The sequence below is a fragment of the Oncorhynchus nerka genome, linkage group LG27 (genome assembly GCF_034236695.1).
Source record: "Oncorhynchus nerka isolate Pitt River linkage group LG27, Oner_Uvic_2.0, whole genome shotgun sequence".
Classification (NCBI taxonomy): Eukaryota; Metazoa; Chordata; class Actinopteri; order Salmoniformes; family Salmonidae; genus Oncorhynchus; species Oncorhynchus nerka.
Genome location: NC_088422.1, coordinates 71,583,235 through 71,595,115, shown reverse-complemented (window position 1 = coordinate 71,595,115; position 11,881 = coordinate 71,583,235). Strand labels below are relative to the sequence as shown.

The 11,881-nt window shown below is 44.2% G+C and overlaps 3 protein-coding genes across 3 annotated transcripts; 1 reads left to right on the top strand and 2 right to left on the bottom strand.

The window, feature by feature from the left end:
* Positions 1–144: 144 nt before the first annotated feature.
* LOC135565365 (leukotriene B4 receptor 1-like) lies at positions 145–513 on the bottom strand. The gene has a single exon (XM_065011957.1). The coding sequence runs from the start codon at positions 511–513 to the stop codon at positions 145–147; it is 369 nt and encodes a 122-aa protein (XP_064868029.1).
* Positions 514–516: 3 nt separating this feature from the next.
* Positions 517–993, bottom strand: LOC135565121 (hydroxycarboxylic acid receptor 2-like). Its single transcript, XM_065011159.1, has one exon. The coding sequence runs from the start codon at positions 991–993 to the stop codon at positions 517–519; it is 477 nt and encodes a 158-aa protein (XP_064867231.1).
* Positions 994–2,326: 1,333 nt separating this feature from the next.
* LOC115112341 (cleavage and polyadenylation specificity factor subunit 5-like) lies at positions 2,327–8,495 on the top strand. Its single transcript, XM_029639353.2, has 7 exons — positions 2,327–2,597; positions 6,363–6,563; positions 6,687–6,750; positions 7,435–7,524; positions 7,638–7,713; positions 7,798–7,912; positions 8,022–8,495. The coding sequence occupies exons 1-7, from the start codon at positions 2,473–2,475 to the stop codon at positions 8,041–8,043; spliced, it is 693 nt and encodes a 230-aa protein (XP_029495213.1). The 5' UTR covers positions 2,327–2,472; the 3' UTR covers positions 8,044–8,495.
* The last annotated feature ends 3,386 nt before the right edge of the window (positions 8,496–11,881 follow it).

Below are 11,881 nucleotides of genomic sequence, written 5' to 3'. Positions count from 1 at the left end.
TTTCCTTATGAAAACATTCACTGGCTGCTCTAATAAAATACAATCATATCAGATGTCCTCTAGAATAATTTTAACAAAATATAAGCACAACAAAAATAGTCCCAGTTACATAATGCTTGTACATAGTGCTTTAAACAATTATATCTACTCAATGGAAGTCAGGGTCATGTGGTGGTGGGGTGGGGGCTTGCCCTGGGAATTCCTGAAGAGGAAAGGGTTGAGGCAGCTGTTGATGATGGTGAAACCCATGAGGACATTCCAAGCTGAGTCACACACATTCTCCACAACCTCGTTCTGCACGGCCAAGTTCACCAGGGCCAGCAGGTTGAACAGGTGCAGTGGAGTCCAGAAGCAGAAGAAGGACACAACGATGCAGATGACCAGCTTGGTCGCCGTCCGCTGCCTGAACAGGGCCGCCTGGCTCACCCTCCTGTGGAGGTAGAAGTAGGACGCCACCAGGATGCAGCAGGGAACTACAAATCCCAGCAGCGTTTGGACAAGTAGGGTGGCCATTTCTTATCTGAGGCTCTGGAAGTGTGAGCTGCAGGATTTGCTGCCATGGTATGTCTTGACGTCAAGGACAGAGAAGGCGGTAGAGGCAATGAACCCTGCCAGCCCCCACAGGGACAGGAGGAGTGCCTCTTCCCCCATACGACCTAGCTGCGCCCAGTTGTGGGGGTACAGCACCTGGATGCAGCACTGCACACTCAGCAGGGTGATGGTCAGCACACTACCATTCAGGCTGCAATAGATCAGAAAGAAGAGCAGCTTGCAGGCGGTGGGGCCCAGATCCCAGGCCCTCAGTAGGTTGTTGATAACTAGAGGCAGGCACAGCAAGACCCTCAGGTCACACAGTGCCAGATTCAGCATCAGACGCATGTTGAAGTTCCCACTCTCAAATTTCCGCCCCACGACTATCAGAACCACCACATTCCCAGGGATTCCCACAATGCAACAGAAGCCTGTGATCACGCTGGGCAACACATGGGTCATGTGCCAGTAAGGATAGGACTGGGTGCTGCATAGGGTCGAATTGTCCAGACTATTAATATCCACAGAGAATGCTGGTTAGAAACTCAACAGGGATGTCTAACTACCTCTGTCGGGCTAATGGAGACACACTAAGCTCTGAGTTGTTCCCCAGATTGCCTTCACTACTGGTGGTAGTGATGATATGCTGTAAACAAAGAGTACCTGTGTATGACTCTGGGCCGGGCCTGTTTTGAATATACAATGTGTGTACAGCTCTGTGTTGTGTGAAGGTAACAGCCTACCAACATGACACACTCATGTATAGCCTCCTGACCCGTGAGAATTACAGGAAAACCTCAACGGAGGCCCCTAAAACCCTGACAAACTTTTACAGATGCACAATTGAGAGCATCCTGTCAGGCTGTATCACGGCCTGGTATGGTAACTGCACCGCCCGCAACCGCAGGGCTCTTCAGAGGGTGGTGTGGTCTGCCCAATGCATCACCGGGGGCAAACTACATGCCCTCCAGGACACCTACAGCACCCGATGTCACAGGAAGGCCAAAAAGATCATCAAGGACATCAACCACCCGCGCCACGGCCTGTTCCTGCCTCTATCTTCCAGAAGGCAAGGTCAGTACAGGTGCATCAAAGCTGGAACAGAGAAACTGAAAAACAGCTTCTATCTCAAGGCCATCAGACTGTTAAATAGCCATCACTAGCAGGCTTCCACCCGGTTACGTAACCCAGCACCTTAGAGGCTGCTGCACTATATACATATATATTTTTTCTTGGAATCACTGGCCACTTCAATAATGTTTACATACTGCTTTACTCATCTCATATTTATATACTATATTCTATTCTACTGTATTTGCCTAGTTAAATAAAGGTTCAATTAACACCGTTTTGTTGTCAATGCCACTCCAACATTGCTTGATGTAATATTTATATATTTCTTAATTTCATTATTTTACTTTTAGATTAGTGTGTATTGTTCTGAACTGTTTGATACTACTGCACTGTTGTAGCTAGGAACACAAGCATTTCGCTACACCCGCAATAACATCTGCTAAATATATGAATGTGACCAATAAAATTAGATTTGATGGAGGAAAGTGCTTTTATTGATGAACCATCAAGACCTTATTCATGCAGGGTTAGAGTTTTTACATTTAACAGAACCTTTGGGGTATGTTGGACAAGGGCAAAGCAATTGGATAGAGTTCGACCACCTCAAAATTCAGATTTTCATCTACAGGAGCTACTATTATTATTACTGGTTATTACACTCCAGCAAGATAGGTGGCGGCAATGCCCCAATTGTCGGAAGTTTACCTACTGCATCAAACACGGAACAGGAAAAGGAGAAAGAGAGGAAGGCAATTTGCGCATGGTTACGGCCTTCCATTTTTCTTTGTTATTGTTCTAGTACATGTTTTGCATTGCATTTCTACCTGAGGATTTTGAAGCTAGATTTTGTATAGTGGTATTGGAGCAATGTCGAGTGTGCCTGCTCCCAATCGTTCATCCGCCGGCTGGCCGCGCGGGGTCAGTCAGTTCGGCGGGAACAAATACATGAGCGCGCCTGCAAAACCACTCAGCCTGGAGAGAACCATTAATTTGTGAGTAACAGGGTGAAGGGACGACGACGATTGGTTTTTAACGTCAGATTATGTGTGTATGTATAGTGGTTATGCAAAGACTACTACAATACCCGTATTTCACTCAATTGTATGGAAGAGTTAATGGACTGCAAGCTTTGCATGAGGAGTTTAAAAAATATATATATATTTCACCTTTATTTAACCAGGTAGGCTAGTTGAGAACCAGTTCTCATTTACAACTGCGACCTGGCAAGATAAAGCAAAGCATTGCGACGCAAACAACAACACAGAGTTACACATGGAATAAACAAACATGCAGTCAATAATACAATACAGAAAGTCTATATAAAGTGTTTGCAAATGAGGTAGGATAAGGGGGTTAGGCAATAAATAGGCCATGAAATTATTACAGTATGGCAAATTAAACACTGAGGTGATAGATGTGCAGAAGATGAGTGTGCAAAGGAGCAAAATAAATAACATGGTGATGAGGTAGTTGGATGGGCTATTTACAGATTGGCTATGTACAGGTGCAGTGATCTGTGAGCTGCTCTGACAGCTTGTGCTTAAAGCTAGTGAGGGAGATGTGAGGCTTCAGTGATTTTTGCAGTTTGTTTCAGTCATTGGCAGCAGAGAACTGGAAGGAAAGGGGCAGCCAAAGGGAGTGTTAGCTTTGGGGGTGACCAGTGAAATGTACCTGCTGGAGCGAGTGCTTCGGGTGGGTGCTGCTATGGTGACCAGTGAGCTGAGATAAGGTGGGGCTTTACCTAGCAAAGACTTATAGATGACCTGGAGCCAGTGGGTTTGGCGACGGATATGAAGCTAGGGCAAGCCAACGAGAGCATACAGGTCGCAGTGGTGTGTAGTGTATGGGGCTTTGGTGACAAAAAGGATGGCATTGTGATAGACTGCATCCAATTTGCTGAGTAGAGTGTTTGAGGCTATTTTGTAAATGACATCGCCAAAGTCAAGGATCGGTACGATAGTCAGTTTTACGAGGGTATGTTTGGCAGTATGAGTGAAGGATGCTTTGTTGTGAAATAGGAAGCCGATTCTAGATTGAATTTTGTATTGGAGATGCTTAATGTGAGTCTGGAAGGAGAGCTTACAGTCTAACCAGACATCTAGTTATTTGTAGTTGTCCACATATTCTAGGTCAGAACCGTCCAGAGTAGTGATGCTGGATGGATGGGCAGGTGTGGGCAGCGATCGGTTGAAGAGCATGCATTTAGTTTTGCTTGCATTTAAGAGCAGTTGTATGACCATGGAAGGAGAGTGGTGTGGCATTGAAGCTCATCTGGAGGTTAGTTAACACAGTGTCCGAAGAAGGGCCAGAAGTATACAGAATGGTGTTGTCTGCGTATAGGTGGATCAGAGAATCACCAGCAGCAAGAGCGACATCATTGATGTATACAGAGAAGAGTCAGCCCTAGGATTGAACCCTGTGGCACACCCATAGAGACTGCCAGAGGTCCGGACAACAGGCCCTCCGATTTGACACACTGAACTCTGTCTGAGAAGTAGTTGGTGAACCAGGCGAGACAGTCATTTGAGAAACTATGACTGTTGAGTCTGCCGATAAGAATATGGTGATTGACAGAGTCGAGAGCCTTGGCCAGGTTGACGAATACAGCTGCACAGTATTGTCTCTTATCAATGGCGGTTATGATACCGTTTAGGACCTTGAGCGTGGCTGAGGTGCACCCATGACCAGCTCGGAAACCAGATTGCATAATTGCATAGTGGAAAAGGTACGGTGGGATTCGAGATGGTCTGTGATTTGTTTGTTAACTTGGCTTTCGATGACCTTAGAAAGGCAGGGTAGGATAGATATAAGTCTGTAGCAGTTTGGGTCTAGAGTGTCTCCCCCTTTGAAGAGGGGGATGACCGCGGCAGCTTTCCAATCTTTGGGGATCTCAGACGATATGAAAGAGAGGTTGAACAAGCTAGTAATAGGGGTTGTAAACGGGTGGGATTTTAACAAATCAAAATGTAATTAAAAAGAAGGCTGGACTCCAAAAGACAAGTTGACCTACAACAACTTCCATTGACACTATTAAATATGTAAATTATGTTAAGTAGCTTAATAATGAACCTATGTATTGATGTGAAAACAGATTTGAATTTCTAATAATTAATATATTATGTTTGTAAAATGTGAAACAAGCACGAGCTAGCGCGATCGATCTTCTTTAGGATTTGGTTGTCAGATTGCATCCAACTTTTAGGTGCATACACCACCACCTATTGCAATGCTGTGAGACCATTCATGGCCTACCTACATTAAATTGTTGATACCTTAGTGGAAAATTGCCCCTCCAACTATTAGCCATCTATAATTTAAAAAAATCTCCACCCCATTCCACTATTTAACCCTATCTAATCCTACTCCAGACCACGGGTCTTGAGAGGACAGAACACTACCACTCAACACCCGAAGGTGAGATCATGTTGGCGCGTTGTAGCATGTATTTGCATATTTTTGTTATGGAACGCGTACTCTGAATTGGGTGTGTGTGCCCAATAACTCAATTTGTAGTAAACACCACCATTTTTAGTAACTTTGGAAAATGGTTAAGTTTACAAAATGCAGTCCACTCTGTTACAGATTATAGTTTTGGAAACAGAAAACTATATTACGATTATTACGAAATGTTTAATCGATGAGAAAATCTGCAGAATGTCTCCCACTGCCAGCCACTGGGCTTCTTCTCATCACCATATTTGGTTGTGAGTGGAAATGCCAACCAGATGCTTCACATTTACACATCAGGTGAAATATCTGGTGTGTTCTTTTGTCTCATTCTTCTATCTTTGAGCTAGCTCTGCTCTACTTAATGGCCCCTCCCTTTCACTCTACCTGTCCCGCCCAGAAAACTCGAGTAGTGAGATGCCAGTGAGATGTCTCGCCCTGGGGCACCCGTGATATGGGGACAATAAGTAAACCTGGGCGGCAGGGTAGCCTAGTGGTTAGAGCGTTGGGCTAGTAACCGAAAGGTTTCAAGTTCAAATCCCAGAGCTGACAAGGTACCAATCTGTCGTTCTGCCCCTGAACAATGCAGTTAACCCATTATTCCTAGGCCGTCATTGAAAATAAGAATTTGTTCTTAACTGACTTGTCTAGTTAAAGGTAAAATAAAATAAATTTAAAAAAACAGTGGCCCCGCCCCGATCAGAAACTATTTGAGAGTGGGGTGTCTTGCTTTCCTACCGTCTCTGGACTAGTTTTGGGGTGAGTAACTACCGGAAGTGTTGTCAAATCTAGTGGACTGCTATAGTATTATGTTTTCCAAGCAGTATCTTGAGCGGCTCTGCGCTGTCCTGATCGTTGCATAGCCACGTTCTGACTGGAGAGAGAATGTAATGAATGTCTATTCGAATTCTGGCTAGCTTTGCAGCTGACTCTATGTCCAATTTGACAGCCCAGTTTGTGGCACAAAATTATGATGAATTGCTAGTCTACCGTCCTGTAGATGCATCCTCATTCAAAAGCTATACCGTGTGTGTTTGTGGGGGGTTACTGGGTAGCAGTGAAGGCTGTTGAGGGGAGGACGGATCATAATAATGGCTGGAACGGAGCGATTGGTATGGCATCGAACAATGGAAACCATGTGTTTGATGTATTTGATACCATTCCACCAATTCCGCTCCAGCCATTACCACAAGCCCTTCCTCCCCAATTAAGATGCCACCAACCGCTTGTTCTGAGTAGTGTGTGCATGTTAGTCGAGGCATGCTATGGGATGTGCACATTTAAAAATGGTATTCATGACATTGTTTCAGATACCCTCTCACCAACTACACATTTGGGACCAAGGAGCCTCTGTATGAGAAGGACAGTTCAGTGGCAGCACGGTTCCAGAGGATGCGGGAGGAGTTTGACAAGCTGGGCATGCGGAGGGCGGTGGAGGGAGTGCTTATTGTCCATGAGCACAGGTTGCCCCATGTACTGCTGTTGCAGCTGGGAACCACCTTCTTCAAACTGTAAGCACTACTACCAACCAAGCACAGTCTGCAAGAGTTACATCAACAGTCTGTTTGTTTTTAAAGTGTGTGCATGTATGTTTGTATGGTTCTCTTATCGTGTTGTCTATTTGTCTCTTGCAGGCCAGGTGGAGAGTTGAGCCCAGGGGAGGATGAGGTGGATGGGCTGAAACGCCTGATGACAGAGGTACGATACACATATACTCTCAAAGGAGGCCGGCCAGAGTTGGAATCACAACCTCAGATGACATCCATCCTAGCATTCTCTTACCTCTCGAACTCTTCTTCTCAGTTTTCAGCCATTCCATTCGCCTACATTTGGCTCCGTGTAAACTCCAATTCTGATGCTGTGTGTTAATGTTTAGAAACATCAATAATTATCGCTTTCGAAAAATAATCTTTAAAAAAAAAACTTATTGTAGCAGTTTTGCACACATTGTGTGCCTCCAGTTGATGAACAACACTTGCTCCCCAGTTAGCTTACACACAGGTGTGCAGAGCGCGCAAGATAGCTAATTAGCACAGGTGGCAGCCTATGTCTTCTGTAAACAAGCACTGTAACATGGGGATACGGCCGTGTGGGAACACAAACCTAACCCTATAAAGGTGTGTAGTAATTTACAGTTTGAAAAATATATATTTCTCGCTGATATGAAAGATGAATTCCTTAAGTTTCCAAAACAGTACTGCAAGCGATGCGTGTTAATGTTTAGAGCAAGTGTGTTGGGGACTTTTAACAAAACTACCCCGGTCAAAAGACACTCGTCAATAGGCGCTAAAGTAGTTTGCGTCTATCAATGGGGTAGCATTCTCTAAGATCCTGCAGGATGCCGTGATGCCATAGTGATGGTCTTTACTGTGTCTTTGTCAGATCCTGGGCCGGCAGGACGGGGTGAAGCAGGATTGGGTGATCGATGACTCCATCGGAAACTGGTGGCGCCCCAACTTTGAACCCCCACAGGTGAGCATAACCCAACACACAGTACAGTTTACACTGAAATGTATGGAGGAGGAGAAATTGAGCCTACAGTAAATATTTGTGTGGTAAATATTTGCTTTTCTGTTCTGCTGCAGTATCCCTACATTCCAGCCCACATCACTAAACCCAAGGAGCATAAAAAGCTCTTCCTGGTTCAACTGCAGGAAAAAGGTAAGCGCCCCGTAGCTAGTCAAAATCTGTTCTACGTACTCTGCTCACATAATCATTAGTGATATTTGCTTCTGTGTCTTTCAGCTCTGTTTGCAGTCCCAAAGAACTACAAACTGGTGGCAGCCCCTCTGTTTGAGCTTTATGACAATGCCCCCGGCTATGGGCCAATCATATCCAGCCTACCGCAACTACTAAGCAGGTAGTGTGTGTTATATATTGTGTATAAATCCCTTTTGTTTGTTAGAATGAGTGTATTAAGGGTGTGTGTGAGCTCAGGTATGCTGTATATTCATATTTATTTCCTGTAGGTTCAACTTTATCTACAACTAAATGGTGTGAGAATGGGCACAGTGGCTGGCTGTCTCTGTGAGTGCAGCCATATATGGGTGAAATGAAGACATGGCATGGAATTAATACAATGTGGGGCAATCAAAATAAGCAACACAAGGCTACTCACCTCTGGCTTCCTGGTAAGGCTGAACAAAAAACCCACCATCTCAAGAGAAGGGACCGTAAATGTGCTATTTACAATGATGGAAGAAAATATACTGTCAGACTTTTTGTTTGGATCTGAAAAAAATCTGTAATTTCTTACATGATTAAACTGCAACCCAGTGTCTCAAGAATCAGATGTTATGCTCTTGCAACAGAATACATTTATTTGATTAAAGAAACAACAGCATTGAGTTACCTGTTGTGTTTTAACCTGTATTACTGTCATGCTATTTCTTTTTCTTAAAATAAATAAATTAGTCTTTTCATTAAGACTTTTTTTATACCAAGTGTGTTGATGACGTCTTGGTTTTGTTGTATTGTTTTTACTATTTATGCTTCCCTCTTGGTGATGTCATTTGGAAACACAATGTCAACTTTCACAGCTATATTGACGACACAAAGAAGAGCCGTTTGTGAGCCGGCTCTTTTAAGTGTAATGAGACAAATTAACTGGTTCACCGAAAAGACTCGGAACCCCTAACGTACTGATGCGTTTTTATGACGCAATTTAACCGCGACTCATTTATACTAAAATGAATTGTAAACGACAGCGATATGATAGCGAGAAAGGAAAGAAGAGAAAGAAAAGTGAAGAGCGAGCAAAACTTTATGCACTACTCGAGGACGAAGATGTGAAGGAAGCATGGTCGCAGCGAGCGAAGTACTCTCATGGTCAGCTACTTGCTAGCTATTTTAGCTACATGTGTTTACACCAAGCAAATGCTTTGGCTAGTCTTGTTACATAGATGGTTATTTGATCGATACGTTATTAGTCACCCTACATATCAATATTGTCAGCCAAGTGCAACGCTTTAGTCACAACTTTGCTTTCATGACCACTGATCTGAAAACACTAAGATGTGGGTCAAACTACCTCAACCATTATCACTTCATTAAGTTACATTTTTTATTGGTATTTTCTAAGGAATACGCATGGTATTCATCAGCCAACGAACTGCTTACTTGCAGGTTCCTTCTCGACAATGAAACAACACAAAGATACGATTACGAACTTAAAGTAAATGGCACCGTAGTATATGACTTTTTAAGCTTAAGTATAATACAGGAAGGCACGATTTATAGCTAATATTTACACGTGTATTGGAGAGGGGGGGGCAGTGTATAAGCTGAGCAGTATAATAAGAGTGGTAGAAGCAGTTGTGTGTGTGTGTGTGTAGCATTCGGAAAGTATTCTGACCCCTAGACTTTTTCCACATTTTGTTACGTTATAGCCTTATTCCAAAATGTATGAAAAAAACTATTTAATCAATCTACACACAATACCCCATAATGACAAAGCAAAAACAGTTTATTTTTAATAATTTACAAAAAAATCTATCACATCTAGATAAGTATTCATACTTGTTACTCAGTACTTTGTTGAAGCAACGTTGGCAGCGATTACAGCCTTGAGTATGACACTACAAGCTTGGCACACCTCTATTTGGGGAGTTTCTCCCATTCTTTTCTGCAGATCCTCTCAAGCTCTCAGGTTGGATGGAAAGCGTTGCTGCACAGCTATTTTCAGGTCTCTCCAGAGTTGTTTGATCGGGTTCCAGACTCTTGGCTGGGCCACTCAAGAACATTGAGACTTGTCCCAAAGCCACTGCTGCATTGTCTTGGCTGTGTGCTTAGGGCCGTTGTTCTGTTTGAAGTCAGGTCCTGAGCGCTCTGGAGCAGGTTTTCATCAAGGATCTCTCTGTACTTAGCTCCATTCATCTTTCCCTCGATCCTGACTAGTCTCCCAGTCACTGCCGCTGAAAAACATCCCCACAGTAAGATGCTACCACCATCATGCTTCACCATAGGGATGGTACCAGGTTTCCTCCAGATGTGACCCTTGGCATTCAGGCCAAATTGTTAAATCTTGGTTTCATCAGACCAGAGAATCTTGTTTGTCATGGCCTGAGAGTCCTTTAGGTACAGAGGAACTCTGGAGCTCTGTCAGAGTAACCATCAGGTTCTTGGTCACCTCCCTGACCAAGGCCCTTCTCTCCCGATTGCTCAGTTTGGCTGGGTGGCCAGCTTTAGGAAGAGCCTTGGTGGATCCAAACTTCTTCCATTTTAGAATGGTGGAGGCAACTGTGTTCTTGGGGACCTTCAATGCAGCAGATTTTTTTTGGTACCCTTCCTCAGATCTGTACCTTGACACAATCCTGTATCAGAGCTCTACGGACAATTCCTTCGACCTCATGACTTGGTTTTTGCTTTGACATGTACTGTCAACTGTGGGACCTTATATAGACAGGTGTGCCTTTCCAAATCATGTCCAATCAATTGAATTTATCACAGGTGGACTCCAATCAAGTTGTAGAAACATCTCAAGGATGATCATTGGAAACAAGATGCACTTTAACTTAATTTCGAGTCTCATAGTAAAGGGTCTGAATACTTATGTAAATAAGACATTTCTGTTTATTTTTAATAAATTACCAAACCTTTCTAAAAACCTGTTTTCGCTTAAAAAAATATCAATTTTAGAATAAGGCTGTAACGTAACCAAATGTGGAAAAAGTCAAGGGTTCTGAATACTGTATATGTGTATGTCTGTGTGGGTCTGTGCATGAGTGAGCGCATGTGTGCTACGATGTGGAGAATAAGAACAGTTCAAGTGTTCAGTAGTCAGATGGCTTATAGATACAAACAAGCTCAGTGACAGTTTCTATCAGACCTCATTCGCTTATACCTTCTCCTTGTAGCGTGGGGTCCTTTATGATGCTGCGTGCCTTCCTCAGACACCCTTTCGGGTATATGTCCTGGATGGGTGGAAGCACGGTCCCAGTGATGTACTGGTCCATCTTCACCACACGCTGGAGGGTCTTGCATTCGTGCACGGAGCAATTTTCATACTAGGCCGTGATGCAACTCGTCAGGACACTCTTGATGGTGCAGCGGTAGTATTTGGAGAGGACCCGGGGCGGCATGCCGGATTTCTTCAGCCACCTAAGGAAGTAGAGACGCTATTGCAACCTCTTGACAAGAGTGGTGGTGTTGTTGATCCATGACATGTCCTCTGTGATGTGAATGCTGAGGAACTTAAAACTAGTGACTCTCCACTGCAGTCCCGTTGATGTGGATCGGGGCATGTTCCCTCCTCTGCTCCCTGAAGTTAATCATTTTGGGCTCCTGAGTGGCACAGCGGTCTAAGGCACTGCATCAGTGCAAGTGGCGTCACTATAGTATCTGGTTCAAATCCAGGCTGTATCACATCCGGTCGTGATTGGGAATCCGGTAGGGTGGCGTGCAATTGGCCCAGCATCGTCCCTATTTGGCCGGAGTAGGCCGTCATTGTAAATAAGAATTTGTTCTTAACCGACTTGCCTGGTTAAATAAAGGTTAAATAAAAAATATAAAAAATCCTTTGTTTTGCTGACATTGTGGGAGAGGTTGTTGTCATGACATCCCAATGCCAATTCACGTACCTCCTCCCTATAGGCTAACTCGTCATTGTTATCAGGCCTGCAACCGTGTTGTCGCCAGCAAACCTAATGGAGTTGGTGTCGTGCCATGCCACGCAGTCCTGGGTGAACAGGGATTGCAGCAGAGGACTGAGGGCACACCCCTGTGGGGCCCCTGTGTTACGGGTCAGTGTGGAATAGGTGTTGTTGCCAATCCTCACAGCCTGTGGTCTGCCCGTCAGGAGGTCCAGGATCCAGTTGCTCTGAGTTTGGTG